This window comes from Haematobia irritans, chromosome 1 (genome assembly GCF_050003625.1).
Source record: "Haematobia irritans isolate KBUSLIRL chromosome 1, ASM5000362v1, whole genome shotgun sequence".
NCBI classification, from domain to species: Eukaryota; Metazoa; Arthropoda; class Insecta; order Diptera; family Muscidae; genus Haematobia; species Haematobia irritans.
The window spans coordinates 4758282-4772344 of record NC_134397.1 but is presented as its reverse complement, the minus strand read 5'-3'; the positions used below and the strand labels follow the sequence as shown (position 1 = coordinate 4772344).

Genomic DNA, 14063 nt, shown 5'->3' with positions numbered 1-14063 from the left:
TTTCAACCAAATTGGGCATATATGGTATGAATATGAGTTCTACTCCCTGTTCACAATTTCACGTAAATTATGGCAAAAATTTTCTCCTCGGTGGTCATAAGAGTTTAAATCGGTCTAAAGATATATATGGAAGGTATATCTATATCTGAACCGATTTGAATAATTTGGCACACTTTACGACATTATCAATTGCATTCCTTCTGCAAAATTTAAAGCAAATCAAGGTAAAACTCTGGCTTATGGAGAATTTTAGGTGCATATCGGACGAATTCTATATAAGGGGACTATATTTCAACCGATTTTGACCAAATTTGGCATGCATAGTAAGAATATTAATTCTGCCCCCTTTACAAAATTGCACGTAAACGGTCGAATGATATATGTGGGGACTATATCTAAATCTGAATCGGTTCAATAATTTGGCCCTCTTTGTTTGAGTTTAAATCGAAAATTATATATGGAAGCTCTGAACTAGAGGTGTGCACGTGAGTAATATTTTGTTCAAGCACACTCACGACGGAGAAATCTTATTCACGCACACTCACGCACGATATTTTTTGGTAGGACTCACGCTCACGCACGCTCACGAAAAGAAAATTTGTGACTCACGAAAAACCTCGTGACTCACGATTAATTTTATGAGTGATTTACCTTTAGAACCTGACTGAAAACATGAGTATGGTTAAAATCGAGTGTGTTATAAAACTCTTACCACCTCCTAGGATGTCACTAAAATTATAAATGAATTCAACTCGTAAGCATTTTATGTTCGTCAGCGGGATTATTTTAGTGAATGTGTTTTTCCGAAATTCGTTACTCACGCACACTCACGAAGATATTATTTTCGTGACTCACGCTCACGCACGACATTTGGTAAGTTAATCACGCTCACGCACACTCACACCGTTGCCGTCAGAGTGACTCACTCATGAGTCACGACAATTTCGTGTCACGTGCACACCTCTACTCTGAACCGATTTCTTCCAAAACAAATACTGCGAAATTTGCAATCAATTTGACCAAACTGAGACCTAGACTTTGATCACAAAAAAGTTTTCGCAGACAGACATACTAATGGATGGACAGACAGACGGAGATGGATAGATCGATTCAGGGCCGGCCCGGCATATTTTTGCCAAAGACACCATGTGTCTATTTTGTTTCCTATTGGGTGTTGTCAGCATATGCACTAACCCTGTGGCACAGGGTATAAAGAAAATTGCAAAAGTAAATAGCACTTTACGTTGATGCATTACATATCAACCACCACAAATTGGAATACTCGAACCTTGAAAACTTATCTCCATAAGATTTTCACTTATAGCACACTTGTGATTTCAGAAACAGTGATTTTAGAAATCTTACCCACTTGGTTGTTTCTGTTTTGGTAGAAATAACTTTAAAGAATTTAAAACATATTTAAATAAAGATTTTATTTTCGTTCAGTGTACATGCTGGCTTGCTTTGCTGCAACACAAATTCATTCATATAACATATTGTGTAATATTTTTTTTTTTTTCAACTAAAAATAAATATTTTAAAATATATCATGGGCGCCAATATGAATGCGCATTTGATGAAATTCAAAATGCACCACATTTCGAAACAGAATTTAATGGCATATTAATTAAACGTTACAGAATTTAAATGGAAATCATTAAATAGCACATAGAAGAATAAATGGATATAGCAAATGGACAATTTCCTTAAATCGATATCAACTTTATTATATTTTATTTTAAACAAAAGAAAAACGCCGACACATAAAACCGAAAATGAGTGGAATTTTAAAAGCGAACCATAAAACAGACAGACAACGGCAGATAATAAATGAAACTAACCAAAAATAAACGAAATTAAAACAAAAACCATAACAATTTCCCATATCGCCTACAACGAGGAGTCAAAAACCTCCAAATACTCAAAAAAAAAAAAAAAACATACGTGAAACGTTTCTATTTGAACGTGAAGGGGGGCGGGCAGCAGGCACAAAAACGAAAATGTATGTGAAATATTCGATGACAAGATTTTGGATACTCTGGCTGACATTTGTCAGCATACATCACAATCGCCATCAATTTGAGTATACCAGTGCGGCAGCCATTATCTTGCAGCCCCAGCTTCAACAGCCAACAGATGCGGTGACACTATTCAAGGGACCCAGGCAAAAAACCTCTCTTCCTGAGGCAACAACCAAAGAAGTAATAGGTGATGTTGAACAACTTGAAAACCTAGCGAACACCATACTTCAAAGGCCATCGACGAAGAAGGAGGAGGCGGAGGTGGAAGAGAAGACCACTAAAGATATTGAGTCTGGCAAGGCCATTAAAGAAAATTCCATAAAATCGATTTTAGCTTTGCGAAACAAGGAGAAAACACAAAAATTAAATGCTACCATCAATGATGGTAACAGAATCGATGATACCATCTCTAATGGGGATGTGCAAGAAGCATTTGACGCCTCTTTAGATTTAATGAAATTATCAGCAGCCCTCCAGCAGCAACACCAGGCGAGTGAAAACAGTAAATTCCATGTCAAATACTTTAAACAGAAGATTGATGGAGACCATCTAAATAAGGACTTTAAAGAAAATCTTCAGAAACTGTTAAAGAGCAATAACCACAACGACGACGACATCGATGCCGATGCTGATGATGTTACGGGAGCCCATAACAGAGGCCCCAGCTATGCCAGTGGGAGTCCCAGAAGCAGTATTAATAAATCACAAAACGATAAGGTCTATCCTATGGCCACTTCGACCAGTTCAACTATGAAAAGAGCTGCATCCTCACCAGCTACACCACAGGCACGAACCACTTCAATGACACATCCGTTTTCGAGCAGCAGCAGTAGTAGCATCTATGGCCAATATGGTCACATCAACTCTAGCCTGCCAAACATTGGATATAGTGGTGATGGTAGTGCGGCAGGTCCAGCCAAACAGTTACCCTTTGCCGAACGACGTCACATAGTGCCCGAAAAATTGCAATACACCGAAGAGATTACCATCAAACAGGGTCGCCTTATGGGCATTAGACGTAATTTTCATCCCTCTGCAGGCATACGTGATGTTGATCAATATCTTGGCATACCATATGCCGAGGCTCCAGTGGGTAGCCGCCGTTTTATGCCACCAGGTAAGTAGCACCATAGACAAAAACAAAGCACACGCCATACGATTTATTTCATTCCACACTCTCTATATATTCATATACAAAGCAAATATTGAAGAGAATAAAGCAATGCAAAGTGTACTTTGTAATATCCTTAAGGCAGAGAAAACGCAAACAAAATTAAAACGATTAAATAACAAAGTAAAAGATGTGTGTTATTTAAATGTTTGATGTTCAACGTTGACTCGACTTCTTTAGGGGATTTATTAAAGCCTTTTTAATCGGGCATTTATTTATGTCTTCCTAGTAAGAAATTCTTAAATCTCTTGGTTGGAAAGATGTTCTATTAGTCTTTCTTTGAAAGAGTTGTAAGAGGTATTTGATTAGGATTTCCTTTTATATGCATAGAAACAAGAGAGAAGAGTTTAGTCAGTGTTTCCAGAATTCCTTCAAATTGGGAAAATGGCACGATACCAATTGTAAAGGCCTTAAATGTATTCAAGACAAATTTGATCTGTGATTTTGACTTAAGTAAAAATTTACAAAAATTTTTATTGGAAACTGTACACGTAGAGAAGGAATATATAATATGTTTGAAAGCATATTGGTCTAAACAATATATGTTTGGGTAGTCTAAGCTCCAAACATTTTGTATTTTTGCATCCAAATTCAATAATGTTGTCTTCCAAAAAACAATATGTTATTATGTGACCATATAATATGTTTGGAAGCATTTTGCTCCCAAAAATATTATATGCTTAAAAAAATTCTCCCAAACAATATTGGGCTCAAAATTTTATTTATTTATTTATATATTTACAATCATAATGAATTATGAAAATAAACAGGTAATATAGGTGCTAACAACATAGGTTTTTGACCTGAATGCTCAAAATGTTGTTTCTGCCCAATTGTATATTCCCCGACATCTTTCTCACTTCCACGAGATTTTTTAGTTCTTAGCACCTTTTCTGTAATACAAACATTGTAGAAGAAATTATTCAATTTTATGATTTTTTCTTTATTTTAATTTTACCTTTTGCCGGACGGGGATTCGAACAGCGGACCACACAGTTTGTAAGGATCAAAGAAGTAGCTGATCAATTGCCCAAGGAAAAATAAAATGTTAATTTTGTAATAACAAGCAACAACCACCAACTTAATTCAATATCGCTCCCTGTTAAATAGCGCTCCAAGCTACTAAACACATATATGTTTATAGGCTATTTCTAAATTAATATATGTTTGCATCCAAGCATATTATATTTACAAACATTTTATGTCCCAAACATAATATGTTCTAACATATTAACATATATGTCCCAAACATGTTATGTTAGTTTATGAACATTATATGCTTACACTCAAAAATATTGTGTTTAAAAATTTGTGTTCCAAACATATAATGTTTATTGCCAAACATATGAAAAACAGTCTTTTTCATCCGTGTGGGTGTAGAGTTTTTCAATATTTTGTTGAGAAAGGAGAGAATATTTCCTTGCTGACCGAGACGAGTATTTGTGTTTTAATTGAAGCTTTCGGACAGGCTCATGGGATGTCTGCTTCCCGCAGTCATTTTTCAACTCTCGTAGAAGTTCTCTAGTGCTGCATTGGGGATTATTTTAGACAGATTTAATAATTTTGTTTTCATCCCACCGTTTGAGTTTCCTTTTTCGTCCGCTTGACGCTTTTAGTTCAAGTGCCCGTTTTTTTTTCTCCCCGATTTATGATATTGTATACTGTCCTTAGTTCTAAGGCGAACATGGGCGCTAGTTCTTTTGTAGTTTTCCCTTTGTAATAATTATATAATACTCTAGCTATATTATATTATTATTGCCCGGCATTTTAATTTTCAATGTAATACAGAAGGACTTGCACTTCAGGTGATATGATTGCAACTAAATACTTCCCCTGCCGTCCACTGAATGAAAGCAATACAAGTATATACGGCCGTAAGTTCGGCCAGGCCGAAGCTTATGTACCCTCCATCATGGATTGCGTAGAAACTTCATCTAAACACTGCCATCCACAATCGAATTACTTAAGTTGCGGTAACGCTTGCCGATGGCAAGGTATCTTAAAACCTCCTAACACCATCTTCTAAATTGTATGTAAGTCCAAACGTGGTATATATTAAATCAAAAAAGATCGATTCAATACGTATATAATTCAGTTTGACATAGTAGACATAAAATTTTGACAAAATTTTCTACAGAAATAAAATTTTAACAAAATTTTCTATAGAAATAAAATTTTCACAAAATTTTCTATAGAAATAAAAATTTTGACAAAAATTTCTACAGAAATAAAATTTTAACAAAATTTTCTATAGAAATCAACTTTTAACAAAATTTTCTATAGAAATCAACTTTTGACAAAATTTTGTATAGAAATAAAATCTTGGTAGATTATTTTTGGTCCGAGTGGCAACCATGATTATAAACCGAATAAAATTTGAACAAAATTTTCTATAGAAATAAAATTTTGACAAAATTTTCTATAGAAATAAAATGTTTACAATGATGAAAATTTTATTATGAACCGAATAAAATTTTAACAAAATTTTCTCTAGAAATAAAATTTTGACAAAATTTTCTATAGAAATAAAATTTTGACAAAATTATCTAGTGACAACCATGATTATGAACCGATATGGACCAATTTTTGTGTGATTGGACCAATTTTGGTATGGTTGTTAGCGACCATATACTAATACCACGTGCCTAATTTGAACCGGATCGGATGAATTTTGCTCCTCCAAGAGGCTCCGGAGGTCAAATCTGGAGAATGTTTTATAATTATGGACCGATATGGACCAATTCTGGCACGGTTGTTAAAGATCATATACTAACACCATGTTCCAAATTACAACCGGATTGGATGAAATTTGCTTCTCTTGGAGACTTCGCAAGCCAAATCTGGGGATCGGTTTATATGGGGGCTATATATAATTATAAACCGATGTGGACCAATTTTTGCATGGTTGTTAGGCGCCATATACCAATAGCATGTACCAAATTTCAGGCGGATCGGATGAAATTTGCTTCTCTTTGAGGCTCCGCAACCCAAATCTGGGGATCGGTTTATATGGGCGCCATATATAATTATGGACCGATGTAGACCAATTTTTGCATGGTTGTTAGAGACCATATACCAACATCATGTACCAAATTTCAGCCGGATCGGATGAAATTTGCTTCTCTTTGCGGCTCCGCAAGCCAAATCTGGGGATCGGTTTATATGGGGGCTATATATAATTATGGACCGATGTGGACCAATTTTTGCATGATTGTTAGAGATAATATATCAACACCATGTACCAAATTTCAGCCAGATCGGATGAAATATGCTTCTCTTAGAGGCTCCGCAAGCCAAATCTGGAGATCGGTTTATATGGGGGCTATACGTAAAAGTAGACCGATATGGCCCATTTTCAATATCGTCCGACCTACATCGATAGCAACTACTTGTGCCAAGTTTCAAGTCGATAGCTTGTTTCGTTCGGAAGTTAGCGTGATTTCAACAGACGGACGGACGGACGGACATGCTTAGATCGACTCAGAATTTCACCACGACCCAGAATATATATACTTTATGGGGTCTTAGAGCAATGTTTCGATGTGTTACAAACGGAATGACAAAGTTAATATACCCCCATCCTATGATGGAGGGTATAAAAACAACAACAACAAAAACATTTAGTTCGAAAATTTAACGATATTTTGTCTTGGGATCTGGTTTTGCAAAGAATTTTTTGACAGCAGTCAAATAGACTTTTAATGAATTATTTTGTCCTATGCTTCCACATTTCATTGCAATAGAATACTTTTTGATAGTATTGGACGATGGCCGTATGAATTTAATAAAATCACAAACAAGTATATTAAATTGCGGAAAAAAGGCGTTTATGTAATAAGTTTCTTAAATTTTTAATTATACAATTATTTTTCGAGCCTTATGGACAGATATAGATTAAGGAACATGGTTAATAGAGCCATTGAAAAGAAAACGCCAGATACAAATCTATAAACGCCTGGACTGTACATGTTTCGGTTCGGGCGAATGAACCTTTCCACAGCCTTTAGTATACATCTGGCTGGGAGAGATAACTCAATTTTGGGCACTTTATGCTAACTCCTTATGGAGAAAATATTTGGGAAATTTCCTCTTACAAATTGAATCATCTTTTCTCCCACTGTACATCATCTTTTCATATAACTTACAAGTCCCTTGATCTTATTTTTATTTCGTTTTGTTACATAGTAATGCAACAACACGAAATTTATTTTTAGAAAGCTAATTTGTTAGAATTCACCTAAGTGGTGAACAGTAAATTTTTATTTTTTGCAAACATTTTATTGACAAACTGTATATATTCAGTTCTTGACCAGTATACTCGTATATAGGGAAGAAATAATTACGAACCGATATGAACTTTTGTGTGGTAATTATAGAGCCAGAATTGAAATATGGGGGACGGTTAATATGAGGGCTATATACAATTATGAACACGAGTCTACCAAAAATGGCAGATTTTTTACTGTTTAGTAGATTGGTAGAATTCTTGATGTTTTGAAAGATTTTGCACAATATTCCTCTCCATCTACAGGTACTTCATAAATTTTCTATAGAAATAAAATTTTGACAAAATGTTAACAATATTTTGTATAGAAATTATATTTTGAAAAAAATTCGTAACGACATAAAATGTTGACAAAATTGTCTATAGAAAAAAAAAACTTTTGACAAAATGTTCTATATAGAAATATAAAATTTTGACATTTTCTATGGCAATAAAATGTTGGTAGATTATTTTTGGCTCGAGTGGCAATAGTGATTTTTCTGTGATTGGGGATCGGCTAATTGGGGGCTATATATAATATAGATCGATACGAACCAATTTTGGCATGGTTGTTATCGGCCATACACTAGCGAAATGTACCAAATTTCAACCGGATCGGATGAATTTTGCTCCTTCAAGAGGCTCGGAGGTCAAATATGGGGATCGGTTTATATGGACCGATATGGACCAATTTGTGCATGGTTGTTAGGTACCATAGACTAACACTACGTACTAAATTTCAACCGGATCAGATGAAATTTGCTTCTCGTAGAGGCTCCGCAAGCCAAATCTGGGGATCGGTTTACATGGGGGCTATATATAATTATGGACCTATGTGGACCAATTTTTGTATGGTTGTTAGAGACCATATACTAACACCACGTATCAAATTTCAATCGGATCGGATGAAATTTGCTTCTCTTAGAGGCTCCGTAAGCCAAATTTCGGGGCCCATTTATATGGGGGCTATACGTCTTCAAAATAGTGCTTTACAACTGTAATTGCATCTTCATTTGAGATAAAACGCTTGCCAGAAAGGAATTTTTTAGATTTGGGAACAAGTAAAAGTCACTGGGAGCTAAATCAGGAGAATAAGATGGGTGGTCAAGCAACTCGTACTTTAATTCGTCGATTTTAGCCATTGTTAAAACACTATTGTGCGCTGGTGCGTTGTCTTGATGAAAAATTAGTTTTTTGTGTTGTAAGCCAGGACGTTTTTCTCGAATTTGTACATTTAATTGATCCAAAAAGTGGCAATAGTACTCTGAATTTATTGTTTTACCCTTTTGCAGATAGTCAATCAATAAAATACCTTTGATGTCCCAAAAAACAGTTGCCATAACCTTACCAGCCGATTGAATTGTTTTTGCCTTCTTTGGGGCACTTCCTCCATCTTCAGTCCATTGTTTGGATTGTTCTTTTGTCTCTGGAGTATAGTGGTGGATCCATGTCTCATCAACAGTTATGAAACGACGCTTAAAATCCATTTTATTTAGCTTAAAACGATCCAAACAAGCTTGAGAAATGTTAATTCTTATGCGTTTTTGATAGACTGTTAACAAATGCGACACCCATCTTGCAGAAAGCTTTTTCATCTGTAGTTCTTCATGCAAAATTAAATGGACTCGATCATTTGAGATGCCCATTATATTAGAAAATTCACGCACTTTTATTCACCGATTATTTAATACCATATCATGCACTTTGGCTACAATTTCTGTTGTTGTTGCTGTTTTTAGACATCCACTACGTGGTTCATCTTCAATGCTTGTACGACCACGTTTAAATTCAGCTACCCAATTTTTTACTGTTGCATATGTGTCTTTTATGAAGGAGTTGCCAGATCGAAATAAAATTTAACATGTGTTCATAACAGAGATGGAAGTTTCCGAAACACTTAACTTTTTTCTGTTTATACCGCGCCTTTTGTGCTAGGCTAAGAAGTTTCCGAACTGCCCTCGTATATACTTTATGGGGTCTTAGAGCAATATTTCGATGTGTTACAAACGGAATGACTAAAAATAAATAAGATCTACAATTTTATACCCTCTTACACACAAAAAAAAATTTTCTGATTCAATCACGAAATTGGTTGATCCTATTAATTTTTAATTGAAATGTCTTCAATCACAGAAATGATAGTATCAATTAAAAAATTAGTTGAAGGTCAATTAAAAAGTTAATTGATCCAATTAAAAAATTAATTGATACTATTATTTTTGTGATTGATTTTTGTTTCAATTAAAAAATTTGTTGAATCAATTAAATTTTTAATTGAATATTTTTTAAAACTCAATTAAAATTTTAATTGGAAAATTTTTCGTGAAATTTTTTTGTGTGTATGGTGGAGGGTATAAAATTGTAGATCTTATTTATTTTTAGGCATTCATCTGAAAGTGTGTTAAGTTATCTTCCATAGAAAAAAAAAAGAATAAATAAATAAATTATTTAGTTGGTCACATGGGAATTTGATAGAGAATTTCCAAAAATTTTAGGATGTTTCGAAATCTTTTTCTTTATGCAAAAAGTACAATGCATACGGATGGTAAATTACAATAAAATTTTGTAGATAAACTAATGTATGCTAAATATCAGTATGTATGCTAAATCCATTATTAAATACTTAGGTATTATAACAACAGACCCATGACTAAGATTTTATATCATTCAAAAGTCCTAAACCTAATTTAAAAAAAAACCCAAATTTTAAACAAAAAATGATGAACATATTTGAATTTATTTTAGTTTTGCTCCCCTATACAAGGGATACAAAAAATATACTGTTTTCATTGCAAACTCTGAGATTTTTCCCATTTGCAATGTCAAACTATTCTTGGTTTATGTGGTTGATAATATCCATCAAGCTAGAGGTTGAAAACTGCTACTCGTAGCTCAAAAAAATTTTTTATTTTGGCTTGGAATCTAGCACTGAAAGATTATTCTACAGTTTATTTATTTATTTTTTTTTTTTTTGATTATTTTAAAAACATTTTTGAAAATTGAATCTTCTTCACATAGGAGTATATCATCATCTTCGATATCATCCTATTCGCTGTCATGCTAAAGTAGTTTCGATAACATTTGTTACTTTTTCTACATTTATGCCGCGAATGTGACGTTTATGACTTTGGGACAGTTGCAAACCTAAAATAATTTGATACAGTCTCTTAAATCGTCTTATTTTATAATGACTTACTTACTAGCGCCCTCATTCCGTGGTGTTATATATTAAAAAATTGTCAATACATAAGTTATTTTGCATTTCATATACACACTCAGAAAGATTCAGCTATACTGTATGTATGTTAGTTACGGACATATGCAGGTTTCCCCATATGCCATCCAAAAGACATTTGCTGCATTAAGAGATTTCTCTTTTTTTTTTGCTATCTGCTTTATTTTCCATTTAGTGTTTAAGGGTCAAGTAGTGTTGACTTTTTACACTATACCTTCAACGTTTTTAAATGCACACAGTCGTCTGTGGACTGGTTTAGTAAAGTGTCCTTTCGTTAAATAGACTTTTTGGTGGAAACTTTTTATAATACTCAAAAGCTATATAACTAAAATGTATTCCAATAATTTCAAATGTTATATACTATGACTTCTCTTCTAACTAAAAATTAAATATCCAAATTCCTTTATTTTAATAACTAAAATTCCCAACACATTAGCTCTTGATCAAATTTATCTACTCAATTATATTTTAACTTGTAATAAGCTTTCTTGAAATATAATTTTGAAAATTTCTCCTTTGGGTTTTGTGGAAATCAAATCTTCTGATAAATTTTAGACTTTTGACATTCCACAACATTAGACAGATTCACAGCATAGTTTGGTTTAAGCATTTCGCTTTTTTACATAAATTGACTATGTCCACAAAAATCTTTTTTTATTGTATTTTTTCAAGATTTCATAACATAAAGGATAATAAACCGAACCAAACAATCACACCTTAGATTGTGTCCTCTAATTTTTCCGCCAATTTTTATATTGTGGTATGATGATCATATAATAGCGAAATTTCCCCCATATGTGTAGTGAATTTTTATAATGGCAAAACTATGCTGAAGCACATATCGTTGAAATTCAAATTTCAAAATGAAGTAGTTTCTACTTTTCAATGGCCAAAGAATAAAAGTTTCCAAAGTAATTGCTACCAAAATACCGGGTGATTCGAAATAACACTTCTAGTTGGAAACTGCTATTTCTTCAAATAAGATCTTGCAAACAAGTAGTTTCGATCCCCAACTTGTGGTATAGAAGTAGTGAAATTTTGGATCATCTCCAATGAATTTTATATAGGGAAGTACTCCGTTTTTGGATCCTTACATTTTTTTTAGAAGTTTTGCTTTGAAAGCTCTTTTGAATAAAGATATTAAAAAAATACCTTTATTAAAAATAAATTTGTTTCTCACCAATTCCAATTTTAATATTCATCAATATATTTTATTAATCTTTTATTTTCTTATTATACGGCATACACATTATACACACAGAGAATAGATTGGTTGGAAATTGATCGTTATAATGAAAATTCCACATTTAGAGCTCAATGATAGTTGGGTCAATTTACATTCATTTTTTCCAAACATTTTTTCGTCATTTCTACCACTTGGTGATAATTGGAATGGATTTTCATTTGTGATGCATGATAAATAGTTGTAGTAACCAAGTGTCTATATTTAAAAAAAATTCAGAATATCAGTCAATACGACCTACTTGAAATCAGATTAGTAACTAACAGTTAATAATCACAACTTAGATTCGATATACACAGCCGAATGTAAATTGAATTATTGTTCAAATGTCATTGTTGTCATTACTAATTTATAGCCGAAAAAAAATTAATTTTTCAAATTTCAATTCTAAACCACTATAAATATGAAAAGCTCAATTATATTTGTCTTTAAAACTGGACCGCAAGATATACTAATGAAGAACCGACATTTGCTCTGGATGCAGAGTGATAAACAGGAATATTGGACAACAAATTTCAAAGATTGGTTAAATATATTCCTATACGTTTGAGAATTCATATACAAAGATGGGAATATTATTATGCATTGACCAAATAAATAGAAAATGAGCCTCCACATTGCTTTACATTAAATCTCTTGAAGTTGCTGGAGATTGCGGGTACGTTCTGGTTATTTCATCCAATGAGAGATTTGGATCTACTAATACGTAAATTGAGTTTTTTACGATTAAATGAACGAACTCGCTGAAACGGCCTTTTTGCATGCATGGAAGAAAAATGACTCTCCTAGAACAAAATTTAATTTTTGAACGAGGAAAATTGAACATTTGCGCCGCAAAAGCGTTGCTTCCTCGCCAGCTGTCGAAATCAGGTACATAATGACCGAGAAAATAACAGGGTTGAGCAACAATGATACATGTTCACCGTAAAAAAAATGTTTGGTCTAAGAAGTGATCATATTTATACTCTGGGTGTGCATACATTTTCATGCAATAAATAGAGATTCTAGAGAAAAAATTGTATCTACTACACTTAGCGTATTAAGATTTATTTGTACCACTATACCTATATGTAAATAAAATAAAATATAATATTTAACTGTTAAGTAATTGATATTTAAATATATTTTTAATTCGGTCATGAGTATTATTCAGGTTGGGCAACACAACCGAATGATGAAAGTAGTCACAACTAATATCGTCGGCAGACCCAACCAACACCATATGTGGTATTAGTAGTGTCGACCGAATCATTCGGGAGACACAACTGCCAACTGATAGTAGCTGCAACTGCCAAAAGGAGGTTGGCAATAAATTCGGTTATCACAACCAATCTGTATTCTCTGTGTACTTTCAAAATCCACTTGAACTAGATTTCAACTGTCATTTGCCTTATAAAAAAGGATTTCAAATCTACTTAAACTACACTGAAAAAAATATTATCGTGAGGTGAAAGATTTTATGTCTTTAAAATACGAATGCAAATTTTGCTTAGCATGGAAGACGCATTTCTCTAAAATATAAAGCTTTTTTCCTTGTCCAAAAGTCGATAAGCTTATAATTAAGTGAGTTGACTTAAAAATGGGTATCATAACATGAAAGAAAAAAAATCTTAAAAATTAATGAAATTGTCTTTAAATTTGTTGTGTTTTTGCATCTTGACTACAAAGCAAAAAATCGTTCAAGTTTAGGACATGTTTTTCAAAACTTCATTTTATAGATGTTTTTGACTTGAAACATAGCATAATTTCTACTGGAAGTCGGGTCTGAATTTGGAAAATAAAGTTGCCGTTAACACGTTTTTAAAGCACTTTGATAGCATATGAAGAAAGAAGCTGAAAAAACGAAAACTTAAAATTTGCTTCCTAGAAGCAAGTACACTAAACCCAAATTTAAAAGAGAATTGTGTCTTAAAAGTATCCTTACTTGTGTTCTCTGCTTCTTTGGCTCAGAATCAATACCAACATTTTTAAAGTAAAGGCAAAATCTTAGGAACCGGGTATGCTTTTTTTCAATGTAGATGTCGAGCATAATGTGAATGGGCTTTTATCCATGCTTTAGAAAATTAAAAAAAAAATCACTCCTGGTTTTGTTGGCACGATAGAAAAAGTCGACTAATACACGTTCAAAT

At 33.2% G+C, this 14063-nt stretch overlaps 1 protein-coding gene across 3 annotated transcripts in view; it reads left to right on the top strand.

The window, feature by feature from the left end:
* The window catches only part of Nlg1 (Neuroligin 1), a 280296-nt gene that overhangs the window by 53472 nt on the left and 212761 nt on the right, over positions 1-14063 (top strand). For 2 of the 3 annotated variants that reach the window (XM_075289018.1, XM_075289019.1), the window contains exon 2: positions 1750-3138. In XM_075289018.1, the coding sequence (XP_075145133.1) occupies positions 2001-3138 (1138 nt within the window). In that variant the 5' untranslated portion in view covers positions 1750-2000. Of the gene's footprint in view, positions 1-1640; positions 3139-14063 lie in introns of all 3 variants that reach the window. The other variant, XM_075289017.1, reaches the window with a different exon arrangement.